The sequence below is a fragment of the Aedes albopictus genome, chromosome 2 (genome assembly GCF_035046485.1).
Source record: "Aedes albopictus strain Foshan chromosome 2, AalbF5, whole genome shotgun sequence".
Lineage (NCBI taxonomy): Eukaryota > Metazoa > Arthropoda > Insecta > Diptera > Culicidae > Aedes > Aedes albopictus.
The window spans coordinates 427,106,796-427,119,912 of record NC_085137.1 but is presented as its reverse complement, the minus strand read 5'-3'; the positions used below and the strand labels follow the sequence as shown (position 1 = coordinate 427,119,912).

Genomic DNA, 13,117 nt, shown 5'->3' with positions numbered 1-13,117 from the left:
TTCGCGTTATTTTTGTACAAATAGTTTACCTTAGGTAGTGCCATAATTGGTACAGGCACCCTAGGAATAACTTATTTCTGGAGAAATCCATAAATAAATTACAGCATGAATTACTGGAGGAGTTCCAGCAAGAAATTCCTATTGGTAATGCAAGAAAAATTGAGGGGTCTAGATGCAAAGGGGTGTAAGTGACCATTTTGTCGATTTTGAGCTGAGCATATCAAAGAAACTCTTATAATTTTAAGCTGTGGAGTCTCGTAGCCGTGCGGTTAGGGTCACCAAGCTTATAATTGCACCATGCTATGGGGTGAGGGTTCGATTCCCGCTTCGGGCGTTGAAACTTTTCGTGAGAATAGTTTCTTCCCCGTTTCCACTGGTGCATGCTCAGTTGTCCGTTGTCTAATGTTAAGTTTAAAACAGTCTGTACAGCCGAAAGCAGAAGACGTTGTCCGTGTCTTATAGGAACTTTTTCAAGCTTATTTTTACGATGATTAGAAAAATTACAATAAATCGAAGAAAATTGAGCCGATTTTGAAATTCCATACATTTTGCATGGGATGCAAAATTGGTGAAAACTTCAAACCTCATTTACTCGAAAGTAGATATTTGTCACTTACACCCCTTCAATTCTTGTGTGAGTCCTTGCAGAAATTTATGGAAGAACCCCAAGAGGAATTGCTGGAGGAGTTCTTGATAAAAACCTCTGAGGAAGTACAGAAGGAATTTCTAGAAGAGTCCGTGGAAAAATGCCTTCAAATGTCTCAATGCGGATTTCTGGAGGAATCCCAGCAGACATACTTAAAGGTTTTTTTGGGAAACAAAATCTGAATGTATGCTTGGAGAAATCACTGAAGGAAGTATTGTGGAAATATTTGGAAAAGTCCCTAGAGGAATTCATTGAGAAATTCTTGGGTCAATAACTTTAGTGGAATCCCTGGAGGCATCCCCGAAGAAATTCCTGAAGGAACCCATGATGCTATTCCTTCAGCAATCCTCGCAGGAATCTCCAGGAGAAGCCCATCAGGTATTCCTAGAGGTATTCCTTTTGGAATTTCCCCAAGGCGTTTTAAACATATTTTTATACATATTCCTTCTGTGATACCTTCAAGGATTCCATAAATGAATTTTATTGGCTTTTCTCGGTGAACTTAATACTACTCAAAGAAGGAGGAAGTAACGAAAGTAATGAAAGAAACGGTGGATAGAATCGCAAGTGTGCGACGAGAGAAATTGAATAGAAGTTGAAAATTAACAGAGGGCCATAATTGAACAACACAATCACAACGACAAGGATTCAAGGATTCCTCCAGAGATTTCTCCTAGGTATTCTATAGAAATTATTTATGCGATTCATTCATAGATTTCTTTAAGGATTCCTTAAACTTCCGTTACTCGCGTGGTTGGCTACCGTTAGTACCACGCTAATGCTGAGTACAAAAAGCAAGATTTTTACAACATGTTGTACAAAATACAACAGCGCGATCACTGTTTCAAATTACTTCCCAGCTGGAAAATTTGTAAGAAAATTTCTGAAATAATCGCCGTATTCCCCGAAAGAAACAAAACGAGTTTTTTTTTTAAGGAATCGCAGCTGACACCACAAGCGTGGCCAGCTGCTTATTTTTTACTCGTTCTTCGGAACAAACACGAGAAAGAGAAGGATGAAAGAGTTCTTGGGTAGAAAAAAAGGACTAAAAAAGCATATTTTGATATGGATATCAAAAAGTGTTATTGGTTTGATTGATATAATATATTGAAGATCTTAAAAATTAGTCCTGGAACATCATCTTAATATTATATTTAGACCTTGTAAGATCTCACCAATAGCAGCGAGCTATTTGTTTGATCCTAAAATATCAAGTTTTGATATTGTCAAGATATTCCAGGAACATGCTTTAGGTATTATTTTTAGATCTTTTATCTCTTATATCAATCAAATCACCAAACTGTAAATCGCAATGTTATGGCTCTAACTCAGAGGATTCTCTTTTTATGTCATTTGAATGCAGAAGAACTTACAAATATCAGGTTTCAACAACAAGCCGTAGCATAGGGTCCCGACACTTGGAAACAAACGTTTTGAAGCGAATACCTGTTAGCAGCATACAATTTAGTCCAATTCCATGCTGCTGAAGGGTTGTTTATCCAAATACGACTGTATTGTCAAATGTGCCGGTGTGTACAGTTTAACTTTGTGGTTCAAAAATTTGAGCATTGTTTTTATCATTCATCAGCTGGGATTTAAACTTTTTCCGAAATTTTTTATCAAAATTCTCATCTGAGATACTAGAGGAGTCCCTACATTCTTTTACCCAGATTTCAAATAGTTATTCATCCAGCAGTTCTTCCTATAAAATTTTCACTTGAGGAAACCTTGAGGAAAACTTGAGGAAAGTTCATGAATGTTAACGTTGATAACGAAAATCAAGAATTTACTTTCAAAAATGCCTTTCAGCTCTCTGGTTACCTCATTCTTCCTAATGCAGTCTTGAAGAAGTCCAAAAATTTAAGTAAAAATAAAGAAAAATAGTTGTTTTGAAAACGTCTAACCTAATTGTAATCATAATGCAATGAATCCACAGTATTCCAGAACAGATTGTAAAAAATCTCACCTACGTTAATTCATAGAATCACTATCCAATCCAGGAAGCTCACTAACGTCCCAATCCGGTTGCCAATTTGTAGATCACGATGGATGAAATCCGCCAAGCATCTGCGGATCAAAACGGTTGCACCCAGCTGAGTGCCTACCGGCTCTCGGTGGAGCAACGTGGCATGATGGATCCACGGTTGCAGCTGTACGGATACACCACCGAAACCATCCACATGCTGCTGCTGCCCATGATCAAGAACAAGAAGGAAGCCCTCGGTTCCATGGGTAACGATGCCCCGCTGGCATGCCTTTCTGCATTCCAACCGCTGCCATACGAATACTTCAAGCAACTGTTCGCCCAGGTTACCAACCCTCCGATTGATCCGTTCCGGTAGGTTTGACTGTGATTTTCTGAGAATTTCTTATACTAAAAAGAACTTTTATCCTAAAATCTAGCGAGAAGATCATCATGTCCTTGCAGTGCCCGGTTGGCCCGGAAGCCAACTTGCTGCAGGCCAACCCCTTGCAGGTGCACCGAATCTGGTTGGACAACCCGATCTTGAGCATCCCGGATACGGAGACCCTCAAGCGAAACGTGCACCGCGGATGGAAGACCAAGGTAATCGATATCACATTCCTGGCTCGTGAGGGTCCCGATGGTTATCTGAACGCGCTGCGCCGTATTTGCTCCGAGGCACAAAACGCGGCCAAGGGTGGATACCAGCTACTCATGTTGTCGGATCGTGCTTCGTCCAAGGAACGTGCTCCGGTTTCGGCCTTACTTTCTCTGGGTGCCGTACATCATCATCTCATTGAAACGCGTCAACGTATGAAGGTTGGTCTGGTGGTTGAAACGGCCGAAGCTCGTGAAGTGCATCAGATGTGTGTGCTGTTGGGTTACGGTGCCGATGCTATTTGTCCTTATCTGGTATTTGAACTGGCGGAAGCGTTGCGTGATGAAACTGTGATCGATCCAACTTTGACTGACGATGCGATCTACAAGGCGTATGCCCAAGCTGTTGAAACTGGTATTCTTAAGGTTATGGCCAAGATGGGAATTTCAACGCTGCAGTCCTACAAGGGAGCTCAGATCTTCGAAGCCGTCGGTTTGGGTTCGGATGTGATCGATTTCTGTTTCCGTGGAACACAGTCCCGTATTGGTGGTGTTAGTTTGGAAGTTCTGGCGCAAGAAGGTCTTCAGCGACATGAGCTGGTGTACGGAAATCATGCTGTTGATATGAAAATCTTGCGCAACCCTGGACAGTATCATTGGAGAGCTGGCGGTGAAGGCCACATCAACGAACCTGCTGCAATTGCGGCTCTACAAGAAGCTTCCATCAATGAGAACAAGGGAGCTTACGCCCGTTTCCGTGACACAACCATGAAGAGTGTGCAGCAGTGCGCCTTGCGTGGACAGTTGGAGTTCATCAAAGGACGGCCGAAGATCGACATTTCTGAGGTTGAGCCCGCTAGTGAAATCGTGAAGCGCTTTGCCACAGGAGCTATGAGTTTCGGAAGTATTTCCCTGGAAGCACATTCCACCCTAGCCATAACCATGAACCGGATCGGTGGAAAGAGCAACACTGGTGAGGGTGGCGAAAATGCCGATCGATACCTGAATCAAGATCCCCAGAACAACAAGCGTTCAGCCATTAAGCAGGTTGCTTCGGGTCGATTTGGAGTAACTGCTGCCTACGTTGCAAATGCCGACGATCTGCAGATCAAGATGGCTCAAGGCGCTAAGCCTGGCGAGGGCGGAGAACTACCTGGATACAAGGTATCGACGGATATTGCTAAGACGCGACATTCCGTGGCTGGAGTGGGTCTTATCTCGCCTCCACCGCATCACGATATCTACTCTATTGAGGATCTCGCCGAGTTGATCTACGATTTGAAGTGTGCCAATCCGAAAGCTCGCATCAGCGTCAAGCTCGTGTCGGAAGTTGGTGTTGGCGTGGTGGCGTCTGGAGTTGCCAAGGGCAAGGCCGAACATATCGTCATTTCTGGTCATGACGGAGGAACTGGCGCTAGCTCTTGGACCGGCATCAAGTCGGCTGGATTACCGTGGGAACTGGGTATTGCTGAGACTCACCAGGTCTTGGTGTTGAACGATCTGCGATCAAGGTAAGTGTAATTTAATGCAGTTCTATTTGAGAGGTTTCTGACGTCTTTTTTTACAATCCAGGGTTGTGGTCCAAGCCGACGGACAACTGCGAACTGGTTTCGACGTAGTCGTGGCCGCCATTCTCGGTGCCGACGAGTTCGGATTCAGCACGGCTCCACTGATTGTGATGGGTTGCACTATGATGCGCAAGTGCCATTTGAATACCTGTCCGGTCGGTATTGCCACGCAGGATCCAGTGCTGCGTGAAAAGTTTGCCGGAAAACCGGAACATGTGGTTAACTATTTCTTCATGTTGGCCGAAGAGGTAAGTTGGAGATTAGAATGGTGCATTTCAGAATCTTAATGTTTCTTTTATCACCACGTCTAGATCCGGGAAATTATGGCAGGTTTGGGTCTGCGCAAGTTCCAAGACTTAATTGGCCGTACCGATTTGTTGCAAGTGCGTGAAGACCTGACCAACAAGGCGGCCCTCCTGGATCTGCAGATGCTGCTCAAGAATGCTTTGGATCTTCGTCCGGGAACGAACATCATCGGAGGTTCTCTGAAGCAGGACTTTACGCTGGAGAAACGAGCCGATAACATGTTGATTGAGAAGTGCCGTGGAGTTATCGACGGAACTCAGCAATCGATTACGATGGATATGGATATTAAGAACGAAGAGCGGGCGTTCACCAGCACCTTGAGCTATGAAATTGCCATCAAGTATGGGGATGAAGGTCTACCAAACGGAAGATCGATCCACATTAATCTGAAGGGATCTGCTGGTCAAAGCTTCGGTGCATTCCTAGTCAAGGGTGTAACCCTGAACCTGATCGGTGATTCGAACGATTATGTCGGCAAAAGCTTGTCTGGTGGTACCATCATTATCCGACCACCGGAGGAATCACCGTTTGAGTCGCACTTGAATGTTATCGTCGGAAACGTGTGTCTGTATGGTGCCACGTCCGGTAAGGCATTCTTCCGAGGTATTGCTGCCGAACGATTCTGCGTTCGTAATTCAGGAGTTACGGCCGTCGTTGAAGGAGTTGGTGATCACGGTTGCGAATACATGACTGGTGGAATGGTTTTGATTTTGGGATTGACCGGAAGAAACTTTGCTGCCGGTATGTCAGGAGGAATAGCGTACGTTTTGGATGTTGATGGCTCGTTCCGCTCCAAGGTCAATCCCGGTATGGTGGAATTGCTGGGATTGGACACAGATGAAGACCGTGAAACTGTTAAGACATTGATGGAGGAGTTTGTTGAAAAGACTGGATCGGTAGTTGCCAAAGATTTACTGACAAGGTGGCCAGAGTCATGCAACCGATTTGTGAAGGTATTCCCATACGAATACCAGAAGGTGTTGAAGGCGTTGAAGGAGAAGAAAGCTCTTCAGCAGACTATCAAGCCAATTATGAATGGAACGCCGAGGCATGAACCAAAGGTTAAGGATATTGAAGAATCAATTCAAGATGCTGCTCTGGCCAAGAAGAAGCTGGATCAAGTACTAGATAAGACGCGTGGTTTCATTAAGTACAAGCGTGAAACATCTGTTTACCGTAATGCAGTGGAACGTCAGCAGGATTGGGCTGAGGTATACAACTTCCCACATGTCCGTAAGAATCTAAAAGTGCAGGCAGCTCGTTGCATGGAGTGTGGAGTTCCGTTCTGTCAGTCCAACTCTCATGGTTGTCCTTTGGGCAATATCATTCCCAAATGGAACGATCTGGTATTCAACGGCAGTTGGAAAGAAGCAATCGCTCAGCTCCTGCAAACAAACAACTTCCCGGAATTTACGGGACGTGTATGCCCAGCTCCTTGCGAAGGAGCATGCGTCTTGGGTATTTCTGAGCCGGCGGTTACAATCAAAAATATTGAATGTACCATCATTGATCACGCATTTGAGCAGGGCTGGATCGTCCCTCAGATTCCAGTTGAACGAACCGGCAAACGAGTTGCTGTTATTGGTTCCGGTCCAGCTGGTCTGGCCGCGGCCCAGCAATTGAACAAGGCCGGTCACTTGGTTACCGTTTATGAGAGGAACGATCGCCCAGGAGGTCTCCTGCAGTACGGCATTCCAACAATGAAACTCTCCAAGGAAGTTGTCAAGCGTCGTATCGATCTGATGAAAGCCGAAGGTATCGAGTTCAAGTGCAACGTTCACATCGGAAAGGATATTATGCCGTCGCAGCTGGAACAGGAAAACGATGCAGTCCTATTTTCCACCGGTGCCACCTGGCCACGTGACCTGAATCTGCCGAACCGTGACCTGAAAGGTATCTACTTCGCGATGGAGTTCCTCGAGGCTAGTCAGAAGAAGTTGCTCGGATCACGTCCGGATTGGATTTCGGCCGAAGGCAAGGATGTTCTAGTCATCGGAGGTGGCGATACGGGATGCGATTGTATTGCGACATCGCTGCGCCAGGGTGCCAAGTCGATTACCACGTTCGAGATTCTGCCAACTCCGCCGGAGAAGCGAGCCCAGGATAACCCGTGGCCACAGTGGCCGAAGATCTTCCGGTGAGTGTGATTTATTGGGATGGGGTTCTGATTAGAGAGTTGGTCTTCAAGGGTTTTCCAGCAATTGATTCAGAGGTTCTACAATTTTTTTTTAACAAGAATTCCGACAATAATTGTTTCAGGGGTTCCAATACGAGTCCTCCAGGAATTCTTCCCGGGATTCTATTAAAAGATAATACAGGGATTCTTTCAGCGAGCAATGTCCTGAGGTTACTGCAAGAGTACATCCAGGATACTTGGAATTCCTCCGGAAATAATTTCAGGAATCACCTGCAGTATTTGCAGGATTCCCGGAGGATTCCCGGGGTTGTTTCAGAAAGTCCTCCCTGGTAGATTAATAATTCAACTAGGGGGGATTCAACTAGGAAATCCTCCTGGGATTCCTCCAGGAATTCATCCCAGGATTCCTCCAGGAATTCCTCCCGGGATTACTCCATGAATTCCTTCCGGGAATCCTCCCGGAATTCATCCCGGAATTCGTCCCGGGATTATTCCCGCAATTTATCCCGGGATTCCTTCAGGAATTCCTCATGAGATTTCACCCGGAGTTCTTTCCGGGATTCATCCCGCGACTCCTCTCGGAATTCTTCCCGGGATTCTTCCTGGAAATCCTTCTGAAATTCGTCCCGAAATTCCTTCCGAGATTATTTCCGGAATTCCTCCCAGGATTCCTCATAGGACTCCACACGGGATTTTTTCAGGAATTTCTCCCGATATTTCTCCCTCGATTTCTCCAGGAATTTCTGCCGGGACTCCTCCAGAAATTCATCCAGGCATTGCTTTAGGAACTCCTCCCGGAGTTTCTCCAGGAATTCCTCCCGGAATTTTTCCAGGAATTCCTCCCGGAATTTCTCCAGGAATACCTTCCGAGATTCCCCCAGGAATTCCTCCCGGGATTCCTCTGGAAACTCCTTTCAGGGTTCCTCCAGGAACTCCTCGCTGGATTCCTTCAGGAATTTCTCTCAGGATTGCTACAGGGTTTGCACCCGGAGTTCTTCCCGGGATTCCTTCATGAATTTCTCCAGGAAGTGATCCCGGGATTCTTCCAGAAATATTTCCCAAGGTTCCTCCAGGAATTTCTTACGAAATTTCCTTAGAAATTTCTTATGAAATTTCCTTAGAAATTTCTCCTGAAATTCCTCCAGGAATTTCTCCCGGAATTCCTCCAAGAATTTCTCCCGGGATTTCTCCAGGAATTCCTCCCGGGATTTTTACAGGAGCTCCTCCCGGTATTGCAACCGAGATTCTTCCCGTATTTCCTCCTGTATTTCCGCTCGGGGTTCCTCTCGCGATTCCTCCAGAAATTCCTCTTGGGATTTCTCCAGGAATTTCTCCCTGGATTCCTTCAGCAATTTCTCCCAGGATTGTAGTAGAAATGACATACTCTGGGGTTTCCTCCAGGAGTTCCTATCGAGATTGCTCCAAGAATCCCTCCCGGGATTTCTCCAGGAATTCTTCCCGGGATTGCTCCAGAAATTCCTCCCAGGATTCCTTCAGGAATACCTCCAGGGATTCCTCTAGGAATTCCTCCCGGGTTTGCTCCAGAAATTCTTTCCTGAATTCCTCCAGAAATTCCTCCAGGAATTCTTCTCGGGACTCCTCCAGAAATTCCTCCCGAAATTCGTCCCAGTATTCTTCCATTCTATTGAAGTTATAAACCCATAGAGGTAAATACCCCCTGACCCATTACATTAACGGCAGAATATAAAGTAATACATTATATTGTTACTATTTTGTTTGCATTCACAGAGTTGACTACGGTCACGAAGAAGTACGAGTCAAGTGGGGCAATGATCCTCGCCAATACAGTACTACCACGAAGGAATTCGTAAGCGACGGCAATGGAAACATCAAGGGAGTCAACACGGTACAGGTCGAATGGACGCAGAGTCCAACCGGTCAATGGAGCATGAAGGAAGTCGCTGGAACCGAGAAATACTACCCTGCGGATCTGATCCTGCTGGCCATGGGCTTCTTGGGACCGGAGAAGTTGGCTCCTACTGAGATGAGTAAGTTTGAAGTAGATTTTATGTGAAATAGGTAAGGTAATCGAACTATGTTAATTTCCAGAACTTGAATTGGACGGCAGAGGTAACATCAAGACTCCTGTTGGCACATATGGAACGGCCAATCCCAAAGTATTCGCCGCCGGTGACTGCCGTCGAGGACAATCGTTGGTGGTCTGGGCCATCACCGAGGGACGACAGGCAGCCCGTCAAATCGATAGCTATCTAATCGGCAAGCCGAGTTCGTTGCCAGGACCTGGTGGAGTCATTGATCTACGATCACCCTAAATCCCTTGAACGATCTACGTGACGAAATACACACACTGATGTTTAGTAAGATTTTGGCTAACAGTTGCCAACTTCAATGAAGCCATTTGTAACAATAGGTCCAGTACTGTTAGTTCCAGATGAGGCATTCAACATTCAAACCGACAGAAACAGTGACAGGTTTTACAGATATAGAGCGATCTTGAACGTTTGATACGTCCAGAACGGTTCACAATGAACCCTAAACAGATTGAAAATCTAGTGATTCTCATGTATTTCTGCTATTATTTTTTACCGTACGAAGTTTCATCATTTCAAGCATTATTCAACTATTTACTCTAAACCATCCTTAGTTAGTAATTTAGTTTTATGATACTTTATAAACTCTATTGTATTATTGTTAGCTACTGAACAACTGCTTAGTAACGGTCAATAAAAGCTTTTTTATTTTTATTTTTGTAACCACAAAACCAAATGTTTAAAATCATTGCCTAACTTAGGACACCATTTTCGGTTCACACTGTGATGATGTAGCTTCTCTTAGTGTTTAGCAATGTTGCCAACTGTAAAGTGACAACCAAAAACCAGAAGATGCAACGTATCTGTGTTATTATTGTCATTTTTACGAAAACATAAAATTTAAGATTCTTAATCATGTTGATTAGTTCGCTTTTTGAGTTTTATTATCGGAAATATATCTACTGTTTCTTGCTTTGGCTTGTATTTTGATTTCTCCCCCTTATTATCATTACTTCACGCAAAACTCTCATATTTTCTTCATTTTGAAATTAACCAAACAATTGCCAACAAAGGTTCAACAACAGAACACAATATCAACCGACTTTCAAATACCTCTTTCCACGGCCACCGTATATCTCCTATTGATTGGACATCGCGTCCGTACCAACTGTCCTCGTCTCAGACTATCAAGTAACCTGAAGAGTGTACTGAACTTTAAGTCAATTAAGACGATACTAAAACAATGGGTTTTGTCCGAACTGGATCTGACACAAGTTATCTATGTGTACTGACAATAATTAGAAGTTTAAAACAGTTTTGTAGAATGCTATACTTTTCGGCAGCAACGCGGATTGCTTATGTAGGACGAGCAGGAATCAGATGAAATGTCAATCGAAGGGCGGTGGGGATGGAGCAACAAACTATGTTTAGGCTGCGCAACGCATATTAATTCTCATGTTCTCATAAATAACGCGTTCAATATTCATGTAATCTTTAGCCGCTATCTAGTCTACTATACTCCTGTGTTATCGGAAAGTGACTTTTGGTTTTATTCAGCGATTCGAATGAGGTATCGACGAACATCAATGTCCATCAATGTTATTCATATCTAATACTTGTTATACCTCATTGGAACTGCATAATAAACCATACTACTCAATATTGCAATTGAAGTTAAGAAAAAAGTTTCCAAAACTGTGTTGAAATTAAATACAAAAATATTTACACACAAAATAGTTGATGCATTAGGCTAGATGTTGAACCGGATAAGATTACGTTGAATTCCGAATTAAGACAGAAAAAATCATTGGCACATCAGAATCGATCAAACACGCGCTTATTGTTGTAAAATTAACTGTGAAACAAAATTCGTGCATATACAAGTGAAAATCACAAAAATCCGGAAACAGTATCTAATAACATTGTTATAACTATACTATGCAGGCTGTAGTTCCAAACGTGACTAAAGGCACTGATCAGAGAACCGTCGTCATATATTATACACCCCCCAGACTCACATTATAAACCTACAAAAAAATATGGAAACCCAGCTTGAAGTTGTTCAATAAATGTAGAAATGCAAAATTGGTTTCGGTTTCATTTCGCTTTTTGGGGTTCGCTGCAGCCGCCAGCCGGGTGTGTGGAAGCATCACTTGTGATGATGCGGGAATGCGTTCGATGCGTTAGCTGGCGATGATGACTGGACTGATGGATGCAATCGGTTGCTGTCGGTCGATGGCAGATCGGTAGGTACATATGAATGATATCACCGCAGAGTGAATCGGGAGCATTTTCAACTACAATGGTGAGTTTGTGCATTTCTTTTATGTTGGGTAGTCAATTTTGGATTCAATTATGGGGTTTACAAAAGGCATATTGCGATGGGTTAGCTCTGACGCATCAGATAAGGTTGTCTAACTGCTTCAGGAAAGATTTCAACTTAGATGAACTATGGCTATGTTACGGAATATCATCTAATAATTTAGGGAAGAACAATGTTTTAGAGATCTGATAATGGAAAAAGGCATTTATGGATTGGCTAGTAAGCATGAGTATTTATACGGGGATGAACCTTAGACCTTGGACTTAAATAATTTCCCCATAAGTCAATTAAAATAATAAGTTTTGACTAAAATATATGACATGTAGGTACCGTTCAAATTATTTCGTTAGTGTTAAAATTAATGAAAACAAGTTATTACTTACTATCCAAAACTGACTTGGGAACTTGTGCCACTACTCCAAGCGACGAACTACCGATTTAATCAGCGTTTTGTTGTAGTTAACTTCGTGTTACGGCGAACTTTATTCGATCGTAGAGTTTCGCGGAGTCCAAAGTAAGCACGATTTCCTGCCACAATGCGCCACAGAATTTCTCTGCTGTGCTGGTGTCGTTGTCGGCGGTCACCAGTGAGCCCAAACATGAATTCTTCCACCGCCTTGATTTCATCACCGTCGATATAAATTTGGTGTGGCGGGCGCGGTGATTCTTACCTGGAGCCCTTTGCCATCATGTACTTTGTCTTTGACACATAATTGACTAATCCGATTCGCCTGGCTTCATTATTTAGCCGGATGTACGTTTCCGCCATCGTCTCAAATTTACGAGCAATAATATCAATACCATCAGCGAAACCAAGCAACTGAACGGACTTCGTGAAAATCGTACCACTCGTGTTAATCCCCGCTCTCCTTATTACACCCTCTAAAGCAATGTTGAACAGCAAGCACAAAAGCCCTCTGCGAGATTTGAAGGGACTCGAGAGTGTCCCTGATACTTGAACTACGACATCACTCGATCCATCGTCGCCTTGATCAATCGTATCAGTTTATCCGGGAATCCGTATTCGTGCATAATCTGCCATAGCTATTCTCGATCGATTGTATCATACGCCGATTTGAAATCGATGAACAAGTGATGTGTGGGTACGTTGTATTCGCGGCATTTCTGCAACACCTGGCGGATGGCGAACATCTGGTCCGTCGTAGCGCGTTCACCTATGAATCCAGCCTGATATTGCCCCACGAGCTCTCTTGTAATCGGTGATAGACGGCGGCATATAATTTGAGAAAGTATGTAGGCAGCACTCAGTAGTGTGATCGCGCGATAGTTCCCGCAATCCAACTTGTCACCCTTTTTGTAGACGGGACACACAATACCTTCCATCCATTCCTCCGGTAGTACTTCCTCCTCCCAAATCTTGGTAATGACCCAGTGTAGTGCTCTCACCAGTGTTTCTCCACCGTATTTTAGAAGCTCGCTTGGTAGTTGATCTGCTCCTGCGGCTTTGTTGTTTTTCATTCGGCCAATCTCCTCCTCAATCTCTAGGAGGTCAGGGGCCGGAAGTCTTTCGTCCTGTGCACATACTCCTAGATCTGTTACCACGC

The 13,117-nt window shown here is 44.0% G+C and overlaps 1 protein-coding gene across 4 annotated transcripts in view; it reads left to right on the top strand.

Moving 5' to 3' along the window:
• The window catches only part of LOC109410517 (uncharacterized), a 108,969-nt gene extending 98,756 nt beyond the window's left edge, over nt 1-10,213 (top strand). For 3 of the 4 annotated variants that reach the window (XM_062853589.1, XM_029869764.2, XM_062853588.1), the window contains exons 7-12: nt 2,686-2,984; nt 3,050-4,717; nt 4,779-5,022; nt 5,086-7,217; nt 8,967-9,226; nt 9,288-10,213. In XM_062853589.1, coding sequence (XP_062709573.1) covers nt 2,686-2,984; nt 3,050-4,717; nt 4,779-5,022; nt 5,086-7,217; nt 8,967-9,226; nt 9,288-9,511 — 4,827 coding nt within the window. In that variant the 3' untranslated portion in view covers nt 9,512-10,213. Of the gene's footprint in view, nt 1-2,685; nt 2,985-3,049; nt 4,722-4,778; nt 5,023-5,085; nt 7,218-8,966; nt 9,227-9,287 lie in introns of those variants that run through there. The other variant, XM_062853590.1, reaches the window with a different exon arrangement.
• Nucleotides 10,214-13,117: the final 2,904 nt, after the last annotated feature.